This window comes from Perca fluviatilis, chromosome 15 (genome assembly GCF_010015445.1).
Source record: "Perca fluviatilis chromosome 15, GENO_Pfluv_1.0, whole genome shotgun sequence".
NCBI lineage: Eukaryota > Metazoa > Chordata > Actinopteri > Perciformes > Percidae > Perca > Perca fluviatilis.
The window spans coordinates 6,213,092-6,228,127 of record NC_053126.1 but is presented as its reverse complement, the minus strand read 5'-3'; the positions used below and the strand labels follow the sequence as shown (position 1 = coordinate 6,228,127).

Sequence of the window (15,036 nt, the reverse complement as noted above, 5' to 3'; positions counted from 1 at the left end):
CAGAGGAGTCTTAGTGAGTCAGTGTTCTGGAGTCGTTTTTATTTTTTACTCATTTTATTTAATTTTTTCACAGCTTGACCTCTTTCTTCTTTTGGTATGTTTTACAACAACTCATTACCAGAGGATAAAGGGATGGATAGATAGATGGATGGATGGATGGGGTGATGGTGTGAGAGGGAGAGAGGGAGGGGGGCGAATGCAGGAAGGGAAGAGTGCCGTGCAGAGGGAAGAGAAAACAGAAAAAAAGGGAGAAACAAATTGAGGAAGTGTTGGCTAAGACGGTGAAGTCAGAAATACAGAAGGACATTAGAGTCTTCCTCTTATAATCTCTATTTTTCTTTAACAATCTACTTGAAATGCTTTAAAATGTGAGGTTTATTCCTGCAGACATGTTTTATATCTATACATGAACAGAAAATAGAACAGTTTGTATAAAAAGGATAAAATAAATCGTATGAATATAGGCGTGGGGACATTTGAGGAGGTGTGTGTGTGTTTGTGAGGGCGTGGCACACCACAGCTTACTTCCTAAAGTGCAGAATGGCACTTAGCAAAGACAGCGGTGGGGGAGTGGTTGAGAAAAGAGGAGTGTGTGTGTAGCAGGAATCGGCTGCAGTCCGGTGGGCTGGGAGTCAGGGTGGGGCGGTGAGGTGTAGGCGCTGGGAAGGAAGGAGGGCCAGCAGGTGTCGGGATGTAGCGGTGGTTGTGAGGTGATCTTGGAGTGCTAGTCGGTCACACTAGGCGACTGTTTATTCCTTCACCAGGGAAGCAAACTCTGCAAGAGAGCAAGAAAAATGAAAGTTGTCAGGATGAGTTGTTTTCGCTCGATATTTAATGATCATTCAAAAAGCACCAACTACCGAAAAGGACTATGATAATGAAACAATGGCCAACAAAGATTATGGGCTTGAAGTCCCACACACATGGATAAAGTGTGCCTACACTACATTATTACATGTCATTTAGCTGACACTTTTATCCAAAGCGACTTACAATTGCTATATATGTCAGAGGTTGCACGCCTCTGGAGCAACCAGGGGTTAACCCTTGTGTGGTCCTTCGGGTCACCGGGACCCTTGTGTGGTCCTTAGGGTCACCGGGACCCGAAGGACCACACATGGGTTAAGTGTCTTGCTCAGGGGACACATTGGTTGATGTATCGCAGTGGGAATCGAACCCAGGTCTCCCACAGGCATGTGTCATACCCACTGTGCCATCACCACCCCTGCAATTTTAAGTTGCTGAAAGTTGCTTATCCTGTGTTCATGGACGATGAAGCCTAAAGGCAAACATGTAATTGTAATAAGGCAGCTTTCTCACAGTATGACTGTTATTGGCTTAGAGGGGGAAGTCAGAAATACAGAAGGACATTAGAGTCTTCCTCTAATAATCTCTATTTTTCTTTATCTACATGAAATGCTTTAAAATGTGAGGTTTATTCCTGCAGACATGTTTTATATCTATACATGAACAGAAAATAGAACAGTTTGTGTAAAAAGGATAAAATAATTAGTATGAATATTATTGGGAACATGTGTTTGCCAGAGGGCCCAACAGTTCTGGGTCATGGAGCTTTGTCTGTTTATGTCTGTTTACACTATACAGTAAATGCAAGTAATTAACTATGCACATATGTAAAAGAAAAGAAAAAAAAGTATTAATTAGTTCCATGTTTGTCAGTGCACAGCAGTGCCAACGTCTTTGTTCAACACTTATAAGAGTTGAAGAGGCTATTTCAGTGCCATGATTGGATCGGCATGAATCGGCAGTACAAAAGATTCACTATGTGAGTGTGTGTGTGTGTGTCCAAGCTGTAAGGTACTGTATTTTGTTTTTTCTTTGACATCTTTATGATAACAGTCCATATTTCACTTTTTGGAGTTGATTCATTTTGCAAATCAATCAATCCTAGCATTTTTCTTCAACATCCACACTTTTTTTTTTTTAATAATTCATCATCATTAGAGACATTTTCCAGTTTCTGCCGTGTACTGCATTAACCGCAAAAAGAAAATAATTGGATAATGAAAGTGTGGTGTGAAGACAATCAAGTGTGAAAAGATGAGAGTGTGGGAACGATGAAGGGTTAGAAATGCAGTGTGTGTGTGTGTGTGTGTGTGTGTGTGTGTGTGTGTGTGTGTGTGTGTGTGTGTGTGTGTGTGTGTGTGTGTGTGTGTGTGTGTGTGTGTGTGTGAGAGAGAGAGAGAGACACTTCCTTTCTACATCTGTTTTGCTTGTTGTCTGCCACTAATAGAATTTGATGTTTACCATCGACTCCAATCTTGCCGTCTCCATCCTTGTCGGCCGCTCTTAAAAATTCTTTGGTTTCCTTGTCTGTCAGGTCCCGGCCATCTTTGGCGAAACCTTTCAGGACGTATCTAGCCAAGAACAGAAAAGCACAATGGATACATGTCACAGACCGCTAATCATTTGTTGCATCTTTTGGGTTTACATATGTGTGTGTGTGTGTGTGTGTGTTTATTTTACTTGAGCTCCTCCTCCTCTATGAAGCCGCTGTTGTCGGCATCCAGCACTAAGAAGACCTTCTTTACTTCGTCAAAAGACTTGGCCTTCAGACCAACCATCTCGAAAAACTTCCTATGGTTAAAGGAGTCAGCAACTGCACACACACACACACACACACACACACACACACACACACACACACACACACACACACACACACACACACACACACACACACACACACACACACACACACACACACACACACACAGAGGCACATAGGCATGCAAACACAAAGATGCTAAATGTCAGTACTCTGCAAGCACATCTAAATGTTTCACAAAGACATTTATATTGATTTTGAATTAAAAGGGTTTTTTAATGTCTTTCTCTTATAATCTCTATTTTTCTTTATCAACTACAAATGCTTTAAAATGTGAGGTTTATTCCTGCAGACATGTTTTATATCTATACATGAACAGAAAATAGAACAGTTTGTATAAAAAGGATAAAATAATTAGTATGAATATTATTGGGAACATGTGTTTGCCAGAGGGCCCAACAGTTCTGGGTCATGGAGCTTTGTCTGTTTATGTCTGTTTACACTATACAGTACATGCAAGTAACTAACTATGCACATATGTAAAAAAAAAAAGAAAAAAAGTACTAATTAGTTCTATGTTTGTCAGTGCACGGCACTGCCAGCGTCTTTGTTCAACACTTATAAGAGTTGAAGAGGCTATTTCAGTGCCATGATTGCATCGTCATGAATCAGCAGTACAAAAGATTAACAGCTTTATTACAAAATATATAATTTGACAAAAAGTTGAAGGTACACGCCTGGGTACATACAAACTTTGAGTTTGAATTTACTACGACTCCCCATGTGCATTTCTGTAACAACAACAAAAAAACATCCAATCAAATTTGGTTTGCTCTCGTTATCTTTAAACAAACATGAGTGGAAGCTAAAGATTATGGTGCCGAGACAACTAAAAACACAATCTACGATTTAAAGGTGCAGTAGGTAAGACTTTGAAAACTAACTTTCTGTCATATTTGCTGAAACTGACCCTATGTTCCAGTAGAACTACATGAAGCAGGTAATAAAAACAAAAATAAAAATCTGGCACCTGGTGGTACCTCTGGCACCACCTACAGCCTGTAGTGCGATTTGCAAAAATCCACCGCTCCCTGTTCAGATGCACCAATCAGGGCCAGGGGGGTGTCTAACTGCATGTCAATCACTGCTCATGCACACGCATTCATTCTGCCTTATGGGGGGGGAGAGGCTTAGGAGACCGTTTTGGTCTTTAGTGGAAAGGGGGGAGGGACTGAGAAGTTGTTGATGTTAAAAATTTTGCCTAAGTCCTGGATCTTCACAATCCTACCTACGGCACCTTTAAATGTATTCACTTTTGGATTCTGGGTCAATTTTGGATGCATTTAGCAACTATGGCCCAGGGTTGCAACAGCAAAACGTTTTGAATTCACTACCACTTTACATTTATTCACGCCTCTGACTAGCTTTTTCTTCATTGCAACAGCAGCTCAAGGCTACTGAGTATTTTCATTGATCCGCCCTGTTTAAATAATTAAAAGTGGTGGCCATAACATAAACCTATATGATCTTTATATTATCTGGGAGAGTCCTGTGTTTCTATATTTTACATTATTAAGGATATTGTTTAAAGAAAAAAATTTAATTGGAATACAGATTGGGTCAAAAGACTTGCTTTATCGCCTGCTTACCACACAGTAGGTGGACGGTGGTATGGGGAATCAGAATCAGAATCAGAATCAGAAATACTTTAATAATCCCAGGGGGAAATTATTTAACAAGTAACAAGTAACAAGGAACAAGTAGTACTGGTCCTAAATCAGTCTAAAACCTGTAGTAGTTGTATTCCAGCCCTAAGATAAACCAAGCTCTGCAAATAAGAGCGGATTCCCACCAAATTATCCACAGTTTATTTCCTCTAAATCTCATCACATCTGAGAGGTCACATAGATCCAGCTATTATTTGGTCCACTTGAACCGTGATATGTGCTTTTACCTGCAAATGCATCAAGGGCTTTCTTGATGTCATCAGCGTTGAGGATGCTGCTCATTGCCATCTTGGCTGTTAAAGGAAAGAGAGATGGGGAAAAAAAAGCCAGAGGAGAGGGAGACAGAAAAAGGACAGAGAGGGGACAAGGTTAAAAACAAGGTTGCTCGAGAGCAGAGAGAGAACTCGGAGACATTCTCGTATTACACTGGTGACACCCTAGAAATGGAGCAGGAAATCAGGACATGTGAGAAGGAGGTGATGAGTGACAGAATGAATTAGTAACAGTCGAGGAGGAGTGACAAAGGCAGAGAGGGGAAGGAGATGTGACGGAGGTGTAGAAAGGGAAAGATACAGGAACAGGACGTGGTTGAGAGAAGGATGGAAAGGAGGTTTAGTTGTGGTGTTTGTGGGATTAAAATTAGGAAAAAAAAGACTAAGATATAAAGGAAATATTGGAATAGGGAGAACAGAAAGGGAGAGACAGAACAAGCAACGTGGTGTCCATATCGGTGTCTTCCATTTTATTTGTATGATATCACTGAGCTGTTGCACATGAAAGCAGGGCACATAGTCAGCAGGGGTTTAACAGGCCATCTGAGTCTTCAGCTGTGTCTAAAATACCACAGGAGAATTCTGTTTGTCAGCCCATTCCAGATGGAGACTCTTCTTGTACCTCACACTATGAAAGGTGAGCCCGGCACTTAACAGAGCTTTGGCTTTTTACTCTGTGTGTGTGTGTGTGTGTGTGTTTGTGTGACCGAACCCGATCGCTGCATATGAAGTTGTCACCTTGCCCCAACTTTAAATGATACCCTTCTGTCCTCTGTTGCTATTGCAAACACGTATACAGTGCGTATACACTTGAAGCTGAAAACAGATAAAGGGAAACACAAAGAGAATTTACAGGGGTCTATAGAGATCTGTGATGCTGAGAAGGAGTGAGTGACATGTGGATTAGAGGATGCAGTGCTCTGATTTCGCTTCGCTCATTGTGGTCTGGCAGACCTTAATAGGGAGTTGCTTGGGACACACATTGTTTCGTGTAAGCTGTATGACAGATGATTGACACTGCACTCAGACATCCACACAAACCTCACCTCCACCGAACTGAACACACACACACACACACACACACACACACACACACACACACACACACACACACACACACACACACACACACACACACACACACACACACACATACACACACACAGAAACTTGTTGAGCTGTCACTGGTCTTTGCTTCCACAGAGATTATCTTTTTTTTTTTTAAATTGTTAAGAATCGGGTTAGGATGGATGGCTCATACAAACACGGGACTTCAAAAAGTCAACATTGACTTATTACGTCACGTACTTAACTTACGTCATGACAAACTTCTTTTGGGGGGGATTTTATGGCCCTTAATTAGCCTCGCTTTGCCAGACCTTCCTCCACAGCGCTGCAGAGGAGGCTCTGGCTAGTCCACACAGCATTCTGGGATGGAAGAGAAACGTGCTCTGGTTTATTGGCATTTCTTTAAGCCAATCACAATCGTCTTGGGCGGCGCTAAATGCCGCACGGAGCTCCGGTGCCTCTGCAAAATAGCCTTGGGAAGGAACTTGTTTAGGTGGAACGTGTACATTCAAAAGTTGTTTTAGTCGTGCAACAGAAATCTCAGATTGGACAGATAGTCTAGCTAGCTGTCTGGATTTCCCCTGCAGAGATCTGAGGATCAGTCAACCATAGTCCTCAGAAATCGACCAGAAAGAAAGCATAAAGTAACGGACATCCGGCCGAAAAGAAGGACATACAGCGGAATTTCCAGTGGAAGGTCGTGGATATAGACTAGCCTTATATTGACAGGACAGCTTGAAGACAGGAAAGGGGAGAGAAACTGGGGGACGACATGCAGCAAAGGGCAGGGGTCGGATTTGAACCCACGGCCGCTGCCAAGGACTCAGCATAGATAGGGCGCACACTCTACTGGGTGAGCCAGAGGCTGCCCAAAAAGTTTTAAAATAAGTATGTTTTGGGCCTAAACATACTTATTTTAATCCAAACCAAGATCTTTTCCCAATCCTAACCAAGTATCTTGTGAATATTGTGAAGGAGAACTTACTGTCAACAAATATTCAAGCTTAGTGTATCTGCAATGGGCCCCAGAGCTCTTGGACACAAATACCATACATACACACACATCTGTCTGTTTGTGAGGCAGCTAACTGTAAACTACCATATAAAATATGAAGCATATTTCAACCTTTAATCTCTGATGTTGATGCGAGGCAGGGTGGACTGAAGGTTACAGTAATGACAGCGTGTCACCATCATCCTCATCACTGTGTTCCCTCTGTGCGGCACATAATGCTGAGCTGGCCAATACTGTTGCTCTGTCCTTCTCAGTGGAAATACAGTCTGAGTTTCCTTTACATTTCCCCCTCTGTTACAAATCACTCATGCTACAGTGTTTTGCTGCATCACGCCTCAAGAACGCCAACTATTGTAATATCATCCACCTCATAGTTTGACACACTGTGGTTTTATTTGGCTGCATTTGAGGCTAATAACCACCAACAAAAAAACATACTGTTATTCATGTTGGTTGCATCAGTGTAAAATATTTACCACATTGGGGCGAAATTATCTGTTAATGACCTGAGAGGGCTTCCATAATAAATACTATCATATTTGTTGGATAAAAACTCAATTAACAGAACTTAGGACATAACTTTAGAAGATGATTAATATGTCCATGGTTATAAAAAAAAATTAAATGTATCCTGGCAAAATCTTTAAGTGTTTCTGAACTACTAACAGATAAATGTAGTTTTAACCACCATTAGAAGTAGTTTATAGATTTCTTCCATTGGTGTCACACTCAGTGATGTACGAGCTTCTTTTGAGGTATAGCGTTATCTACTTCAGTAACATACTGTTGCACACACAGATCAATACCGAACACTGCTTAACTTGTGTGGCCTCACATCCAGTCTTTTATCATTACAAAAGCACAACCCCCTACTCTGACCTTTACTACAAAGGTGTTGGCTGGGGGAAAGAAACAATTCACCGTGAAATGAGGTGGATACGATTGATTTACCGAGATATCTCAGTCAGTGTGCTGCTTGCCAGTGGAACTGTATAAAGTAAGCCACATTGATTTATTTAAAGGAGAGTATAAAGACCAATTGTGGTTGTATTGAATGGTCTGTCTCTGCAGATTCATTTTTCTATGTCAGTTATCTGGAATGCTTTGTTTTCTCTATGTCAACTAGTTCTACCTGCACTGACTCACTTTTTTTGGCCATTTGGGTGCAGTGGAAACAAGTTGGTTATGGCATAGTCTCGCATTGCCGGACCTTTCTCCACAGCGCTGCGGAGGAAGGTCTGGTGATTCCACACAGCATTCCAGGATGGGAGAAAAATGTGCTCTGGTTTATTGGCATTTCTTTAAATCACAATCGTCTTGGCGGCGCTAAGCGTTGCACGGAGCAACGACGCCTCTGCAAAATAGCCTCGGGAACGAACTTGTTTGGGTGGTAAGTTCAAAAGTTGTTTTAGTCGTGCAACAGAAATCTCAGATTGGACAGATAGTCTAGCTAGCTGTCTGGATTTACCCTGCAGAGATCTGAGGAGCAGTTAACTATAGTCCTCATTAATCAGAGTTTAAAATCCCAACACAAAGAAAGCGGAAGGAAACGGACATCCGGCCGAAATGAAAGACATCTGGCAGAATTTCTGGCGGCACCTGAACAATCCCAAAAGTGGAACGTCGTGGATATAGACTAGTAATGGCAAAATGGTTAGCAAACAGTTGCTTATTTACACCTCCAGCAGTTACGGAGAAACATTATCATTCGTATAGAATTGTGTTTTTTAACTCTAATTACTAGCTACCAACTCCTGAGGGAAATATCTGGCTCTTTAGCTGCTAAATGCTTCACTGTGTGTCTGCTGAGCAAGTAGTTCACAGTGGGTTTTTCAAGCTTTTTTGCTAAAAAACAGCTGCTGTCAACCAAAGTGAACCAAAACATGCAGGACAAAGCTGGATATATAGCTAAACAATTAGCTTAAACTTGCTATAATGCTCCATAAAGCCAATAGAACCTGGAAATTTGGGTGATAACTTTCTGCAGGTTTATCAATACGAGCAACCTCTTTCAAATTGTTTCCACTTTAAACACATATTGAGGCATTTGCAGCAGAATGGCATAAGGCATTTATCTTCCTGTTGAAGGAATAGTTTGCCGTTTTGGGAATGTATTTGCTTTCTTGTTGAGATTTAGAAGAATGACACCACTCTAATGTCTATGGTAAATATGGTGCTACTGTTAGTAGCCTGTTAGCTTAGCTTAGCATACAGTCTGGAACCAGGGGGAAAACAGTTAGCCTGGCCTGGCTTTCCAAAAGATAACAAAGTATGTGTATCAGCACCTCTACGACTCACTGATCAATACAATAAATCTTGTTAGTTTTGTTCATTACAAAACTGAAGTGTTATGTGCCAAACTTTTGAAACTCATGAAAGAGAATACATATTCTATAATGCTGACTGTTCCTTAAAAGCCGTGTGATAAAATGTACTCTACCACAGTATATGGAAGTGTCACAGTGGCACTACCACTGATCATGAGCTCAACTTTAGGACCAGTGAGGCGAACATTGTCAAGAGGATCAGCTCACAGTAAGAAAAGAAATTATTTGATTCGAAATTACGTTGTTTGCAGTTTCATTACTGCCTGAGCTTTTTACAAGACAAATAATAAAACTATAATATCCGATTATTCATTTGGCAGATGCTTTTGTCCAACAGATGTTAGTACTTTTTCCCATACACATACATAAGGAGCAATTTGGTGTACATTATACTGCATTGACAAGCAGACAGGAGATGCAGGGGATTGATACACCAACACTGCAAATAATGGTTGAACCTCTCTACACCTAAGCTACAATATGTTTATGTAAAAAGTGTGGTTTGACTGCGTTTATATGGGTATAATTTAGAGGTTTCAAACAAAACAAAATTTGAACTGACATAAAGAAACATGAGTAATGTGTGGAGTAACGCGTTGAGTCTTGGTTCTGGTTTCTCATTCTGATAATTTATTGGTGTTCAATGTTTTTTTACAGTTGTGCGGAGGCTCCACGCAGAGCTCTCGCCGTAGCCTACGTAAGCGGCCTGATGTTTATACTTGTGCGCTGGTGTGTGCGTCGAGCCGGCATGTGTGTGTGGGGGAGTGGGTGATAGAGCGAGGAACGCTACCAAGCCACGGCCGAGCGACGTGCGTTGCTGCGACGTGTTGTTACATTTTTTGAGAGGTGCGCGTCAGGCTACGGTGTAGTGTCCGGCGTAGACGCAGAGGGGTCTGCGGGGTTCTGCGGGGCGCCGTCGATTTTACGCACGACTATAAAATGGCCTTAAGCCTTGAAGGTTTGTTTACATGACTGTTTTGGAGAAACAGCATCTTCTGTAGAAAAAACTGCTGTAATATTTCACAGCCCCAGAAGTTTCAATCTTCAAATATCACTTTGTAAGTTAAGGCTGTAATATCAATTCCCATAATGTTCTTTCACTTTTTTTAAAGCAACATCTGTAACAATCCATCTGAGTTTAAGCATCAATCAGACGCCACCAAGGTTACCTGCTGCACTGCACTGCTGGTATGTATATTTATGCATTTATTGTGTAGTCCTTGCCATTGTCTACAACCACAATCTCAGCTACATAAAATGCTTCGACTTGAGTAGTCCTGGATGCCCTTGCTTTTTTTTCGGCACTCTTTACTGCACTGACTTCTGCAGTCATGAAACCTCGCTCCTGACGTGTGCCATTTCCTTCTTGTGTAAAGAAATCAACATTTTCATGACTGAAGCAGAATGCTGCGGTTAAATATGCTGCCTGCTCAGAAGTCTCAAGTCAAAAGTCAAAAGAAAATAGATTTAAACAAAGCTTGAGCTGACACAAACTCTTGATTCTTCAATATGGACAAATTGCTTGTTTTCATTAGTGTTTCTTTTTCCATTTTCATTAGACAACAGCGAGGATATCTCTGACCATGGAACTGCCATTTTAGAGGGGTCATGTTTGTGCTTCATACTGTATGGTAAAAAACGAGGAATAAGCAAACAATATGTGACACAAAAAATTGACCTTTTAAGGTTTCTGCAAGACACTGATGATGGCATCTCTCCTTGATGAGCCCTTGAAATAATACATATAAAGTATTTGAAACTGGGGTTTCCTTTGTGGGAAGTCCCATCACCCTGACAACCTCTCAAGGTGTGGGAAACCTAACCATGCTGCAGGGCTGCCAACTACCCGGTCTACTGTAACAGCTGCATGAACGTGTGAATATGTGTGCACAAAGGGTGCCAAGCAGACTAGAGCGAAGAGGTAGAAGGCTTAAAGAAGAATGTACTTGCATTTCAAGAAACCCGAGCCACTTATGTCCATTTGACTGTTGTGTGTGTATATTTGTGGGGGGAGTCTGTAAAAAGCAGAGCCAAGGGGAAATGGAGAAAGGGAAACATACTGCAGAAAAGTACAGTATGCCTCTTCAGCATCATTGCATGTACTTTGGGAAGTGGAAGTGAACTCCTGTCCTCTACAGAAATAGGCTTTGAAGGTATTCTGTGCACCGGTGCATGAAGAGCTAAGAATTATGAGCACAGCTCAAATTTCATGTGCAATAACGTGGTATTTCGAGCCCTGGAAAGGACAGCCAGTATGGTCATGCCTGGACAGTGTCATTCTGACATATTGTGCTTATTTATCTTAGGTATATTCACATAGGATGAACGGTTTTAACATGTTTGTCGTCTGGTCTCCGTAAAGAGACTCGGCAACTGTAGTTGCTCCATTTTTCTGAAGAACATGAATAACTCTTAACAGGCAATTTTCCTGAAGTGAAAGGTGCCCCCTGATTTCCTTCCTCCATAAAAGTTTTTTATCGGAATTGCTACTGATCGGCACAGTTGTTCTTCAAATGAGCTTGATGGTTGAATGTAGCCAGAGCTACCTTTTCAGTGGGCATTAGCGTACAATGTCTCTTGATTTTAAAGAGCTGTTGATACAGTGAGAATGTGGTGTTCATTTAAAAACAAAAAGCAAACACGTGCACCCAACTATCCATCCATCCACCCACGCACGCACACAGCGAGGACAGACTGGATTTGAAAAAGTAGTACATAGGCCTGGGGATCATCTGGCTGTTATCACCACTGTCCACTAATCACTAAACACTGTCGCTAATCCTCTGGCAGGTACAGGACAGGATAGCTTAACCACACAGTTACAGCTTGGCAACAAAAATACATCAGCATGCTAACTCACAATGGCAATGCTAAAATTCTTGCCAAGCACGTATTTGCCATGGTCATCCTTTTTACTTTATGTTAGGATGCTAACATTTTATTTTCTAAAGATGATGCCCAGCTGAGGCTGATGTGGAATTTCATTAGCTTTGAATGTTTTTTTGGTCATAAACAAAAAGTATTGATTAAAATGTTGACTTGGTGGTGGTGCTCAGGCAAAAGTCAAGATCACCAAAGTAAAATCAGTTAATCCTGAGGGGAACATAAACGTCTTGAATCTCATCGCAATCTATCTAATACTGTTTATAGTATACTATTTACAATAGGTGCTGCTAGCATGGCTAAACATGTGTGTGATTGTATATGCACGAAGCCTTGCCATGGTTACTCACTCCCACTTAACATACTGTTGGCATTACTAAGATTCATAATCTAATAATGTCACAAACTGTAATGAGATGACTTTGCAAAACACATAGGCGATGAAAGCAATCTCAAGCGTGCACTCGATACACATTTGCATAAAATATTACCAAACAAATTAAAGATGTAAATTCCATTTAATCTGCCATTGAAAGCAACAGCGTCAAGAGTGTTTAAAAGCATACATATTTCATCGTGACACGCAAAGAAAATATTATGCGTCCTCCTCATTAATTAACTGAGACTGAATTCCACTTAAGTGTTTTACTGTCTATGAATATTCATCATATATAGTGCATCTGCTGTATGAGTAGGCCTACATGGAACATTTTTTTTTTAAATCTCTGTGATCAGCCAGAAGTACATTGAATTCATTTTCATGCCTTTCACTGCATTAACATTTTGACAAAGTTATGTTACCCTGGAGCACGGGTGGACACTGTTTTCAATCTCATTAGGTGTAATAAAAAAAGTTGACCTTGAAAGATATCACAAGCAAGCACTGCAGCATAATGGCCTCTTATTTTGGCAGAAAACCGTTGCTATCAGAAAGTAATTAACTTGTTGATATGCTGTCTCTGTATCTAAATCTAATCTCATGCCATAAAGGAGCCTGTAAATTAAGGCAAATTGCATTTCCTCACACGTTTCTCTATCTATCACCTCTCCTATGAGTTTCATCTATCACTGCATTTTTAGCAAAGTAACATCAAGAATGACTGTGATGTCGATATCCATATTTGTGTCTTGCGATAACCTGGATTTGTTAAGATCCCTCATCTCTAAAAAATCTGCTATCATGTCTGTCTTTTTCCTTTCCTCTATATCATATCTCATATATATCTTCCTCTTACCGGGTTACAGGCTGACAGGTGTTGAGGTGGGAGAAGGGCTAGATAGGTGCAAGAGGGACGTCCAGTAAAATATCAGAGGTTCTGCTCTTTCTGTTTTATACATGTCCTCTCCAACTATTTTTGGATTGTAAAATGGGCGCCCAGTTCAGCACGGGGTCAGCGATGTTAGGCCGTATCGCTTTCCTGACTGCGCTCATGCTAATCAAACATTAATAATAATCAATCCCCACCCCTTTACCAGCCAGACTTCTTTTCTTATGCACACCCTTTCTCCCCCCTCCCTTCCTCCTTCCAGCCATTTGATTTTCTCTCACCTCCCACCCGAGGGACACTCGCTCAGCCCTCTAATCCCCCTCTGATCAGATCTCCCTTCGCTTTCTCTTTGCCTTTCTCTGTCTCTCTCTCTTCTCTTAAACTTTTAATTTTCACTTTTAAGTCTCATCTACCATGTCCTCCTTTAAGGCATTCGGCATCATCAGTGACAAATTATAAGACCCAGACCTCCTCTACCTTTATCACTAGTGTTTTCTTTCCCCTTACCCTAATCTTACATATCAGTGAGATGCTATAAAAAAAACTTGTTTGACGTTACTGCAATCAAAAACATGCATTTAGTGAAGTTGTCAGTTCACTAAGTCATTCCATTCTTTTATGGCATATACACAGTTTACAGTAATATAGGGGACAATGTACCACTCTCAATTCTTTACACTTTTTGCAATCAAGGGGTCCTTAGTGAATGTGGCTTTTTAAGGCAACCTGTAAAAAAAACACAAATAAATGTAACCTAGTTAATGATAGTGTTCTCTTCAGCCATAGCTGTGCTACTACTGTAGTGAGCTAGATAGCCAAACATGTTAACCCTTGATATTCTCAAAGGTTGCTTCCATTTGGCTCACTTTGCCTCAGAGTTTAAATGAAACAAAAGGTTTGTGGGCTTTGTGTGTGGGTATAATGCAAAATCAATAGCTAGACTAAGATGTGCAGAGATCCAGAAAACCTCCATGGTCCGCTCTGCAGACCATAAAGTGACTCTGCAGAGAAAGAATCTGCAAGAGGCCCCATTGCTCTTCATTGCTAACCTCAACAATTAAAGACTGTGGCATTGCCAGGCTATGCTATGCATCCCTCTGGGACACTGCAGCACCCCCTGCCCAGGATTCCTCCCTGAGGCTCACTTATAGATGTGAAGTGATTATGGATCACAGCAAACATCAGCTGTTTCCACCAGTGCTATTACTGAGGAGCCTCTCACAATGACCTTTAGAGAGCATTGGTCGGGAGAGGCAGATACAAGGCTTAAGGACTACTGTTTGGTTGTGAAAGCCATAAACACGTTTTCTTGGGAGGAATGGATTTATGAGGGTTCGTGTTGTGAATGTTTGTGTGTGTTGTATTGTCGGGAATGGCGTGAGTGTGAGACATTTAAACAGGGACGTGTGCTCTCTACTGTGGAGCGACTTCTGACAACTGGTGTTACTATCTCGGTTACTGTTAAGGTATTGTATTTATGAGACAGCTATCAATTTTACGATAGATACTTCATTGATGTTGGGTGTGTTTTTTTTTTACCAAAATCATTTTGAAGGTGGCAGAGATTTATTATCTTTGCAACCTAATCACGAAATGTTTTGGACAGTCTCTTATATGCCAGGGACTGTCCTGTCGAGAAAAACGACAAGATGTTGCCATTTAAACAAATACTTTACTAAGGTTATTGCCTTCTCTCAGGAGTATAGAACACAAAGAAAACACTCATAGGAGTTATTTTGGGAACAATCACATGGGTTGATCTGCATAGCTCTTGCCTTTTACTCTCTCTCTCTCTCATTCTCTTTGTCTCTTTCTGTCCTCGGCTCTGTATTCCCCTTGGGATAACAGTCCAATTCACAGACATTCTCCTCAAAGTCCTAAATCTTTTTTGATGCCCTTTCTCTTTC

The 15,036-nt window shown here is 41.1% G+C and overlaps 1 protein-coding gene across 2 annotated transcripts in view; it reads right to left on the bottom strand.

Annotated features, from left to right (window-relative positions):
* Positions 1–41: 41 nt before the first annotated feature.
* The window catches only part of pvalb6 (parvalbumin 6), a 45,695-nt gene continuing 30,700 nt past the window's right edge, over positions 42–15,036 (bottom strand). The window contains exons 1-5 of one of the 2 annotated variants that reach the window (XM_039826153.1): positions 13,097–13,178; positions 4,524–4,589; positions 2,488–2,620; positions 2,269–2,378; positions 42–775 (exon numbers count right to left, since the gene is read on the bottom strand). In XM_039826153.1, the coding sequence (XP_039682087.1) occupies positions 750–775; positions 2,269–2,378; positions 2,488–2,620; positions 4,524–4,584 (330 nt within the window). In that variant the 5' untranslated portion in view covers positions 4,585–4,589; positions 13,097–13,178 and the 3' untranslated portion in view covers positions 42–749. Of the gene's footprint in view, positions 776–2,268; positions 2,379–2,487; positions 2,621–4,523; positions 4,590–13,096; positions 13,179–15,036 lie in introns of those variants that run through there. The other variant, XM_039826151.1, reaches the window with a different exon arrangement.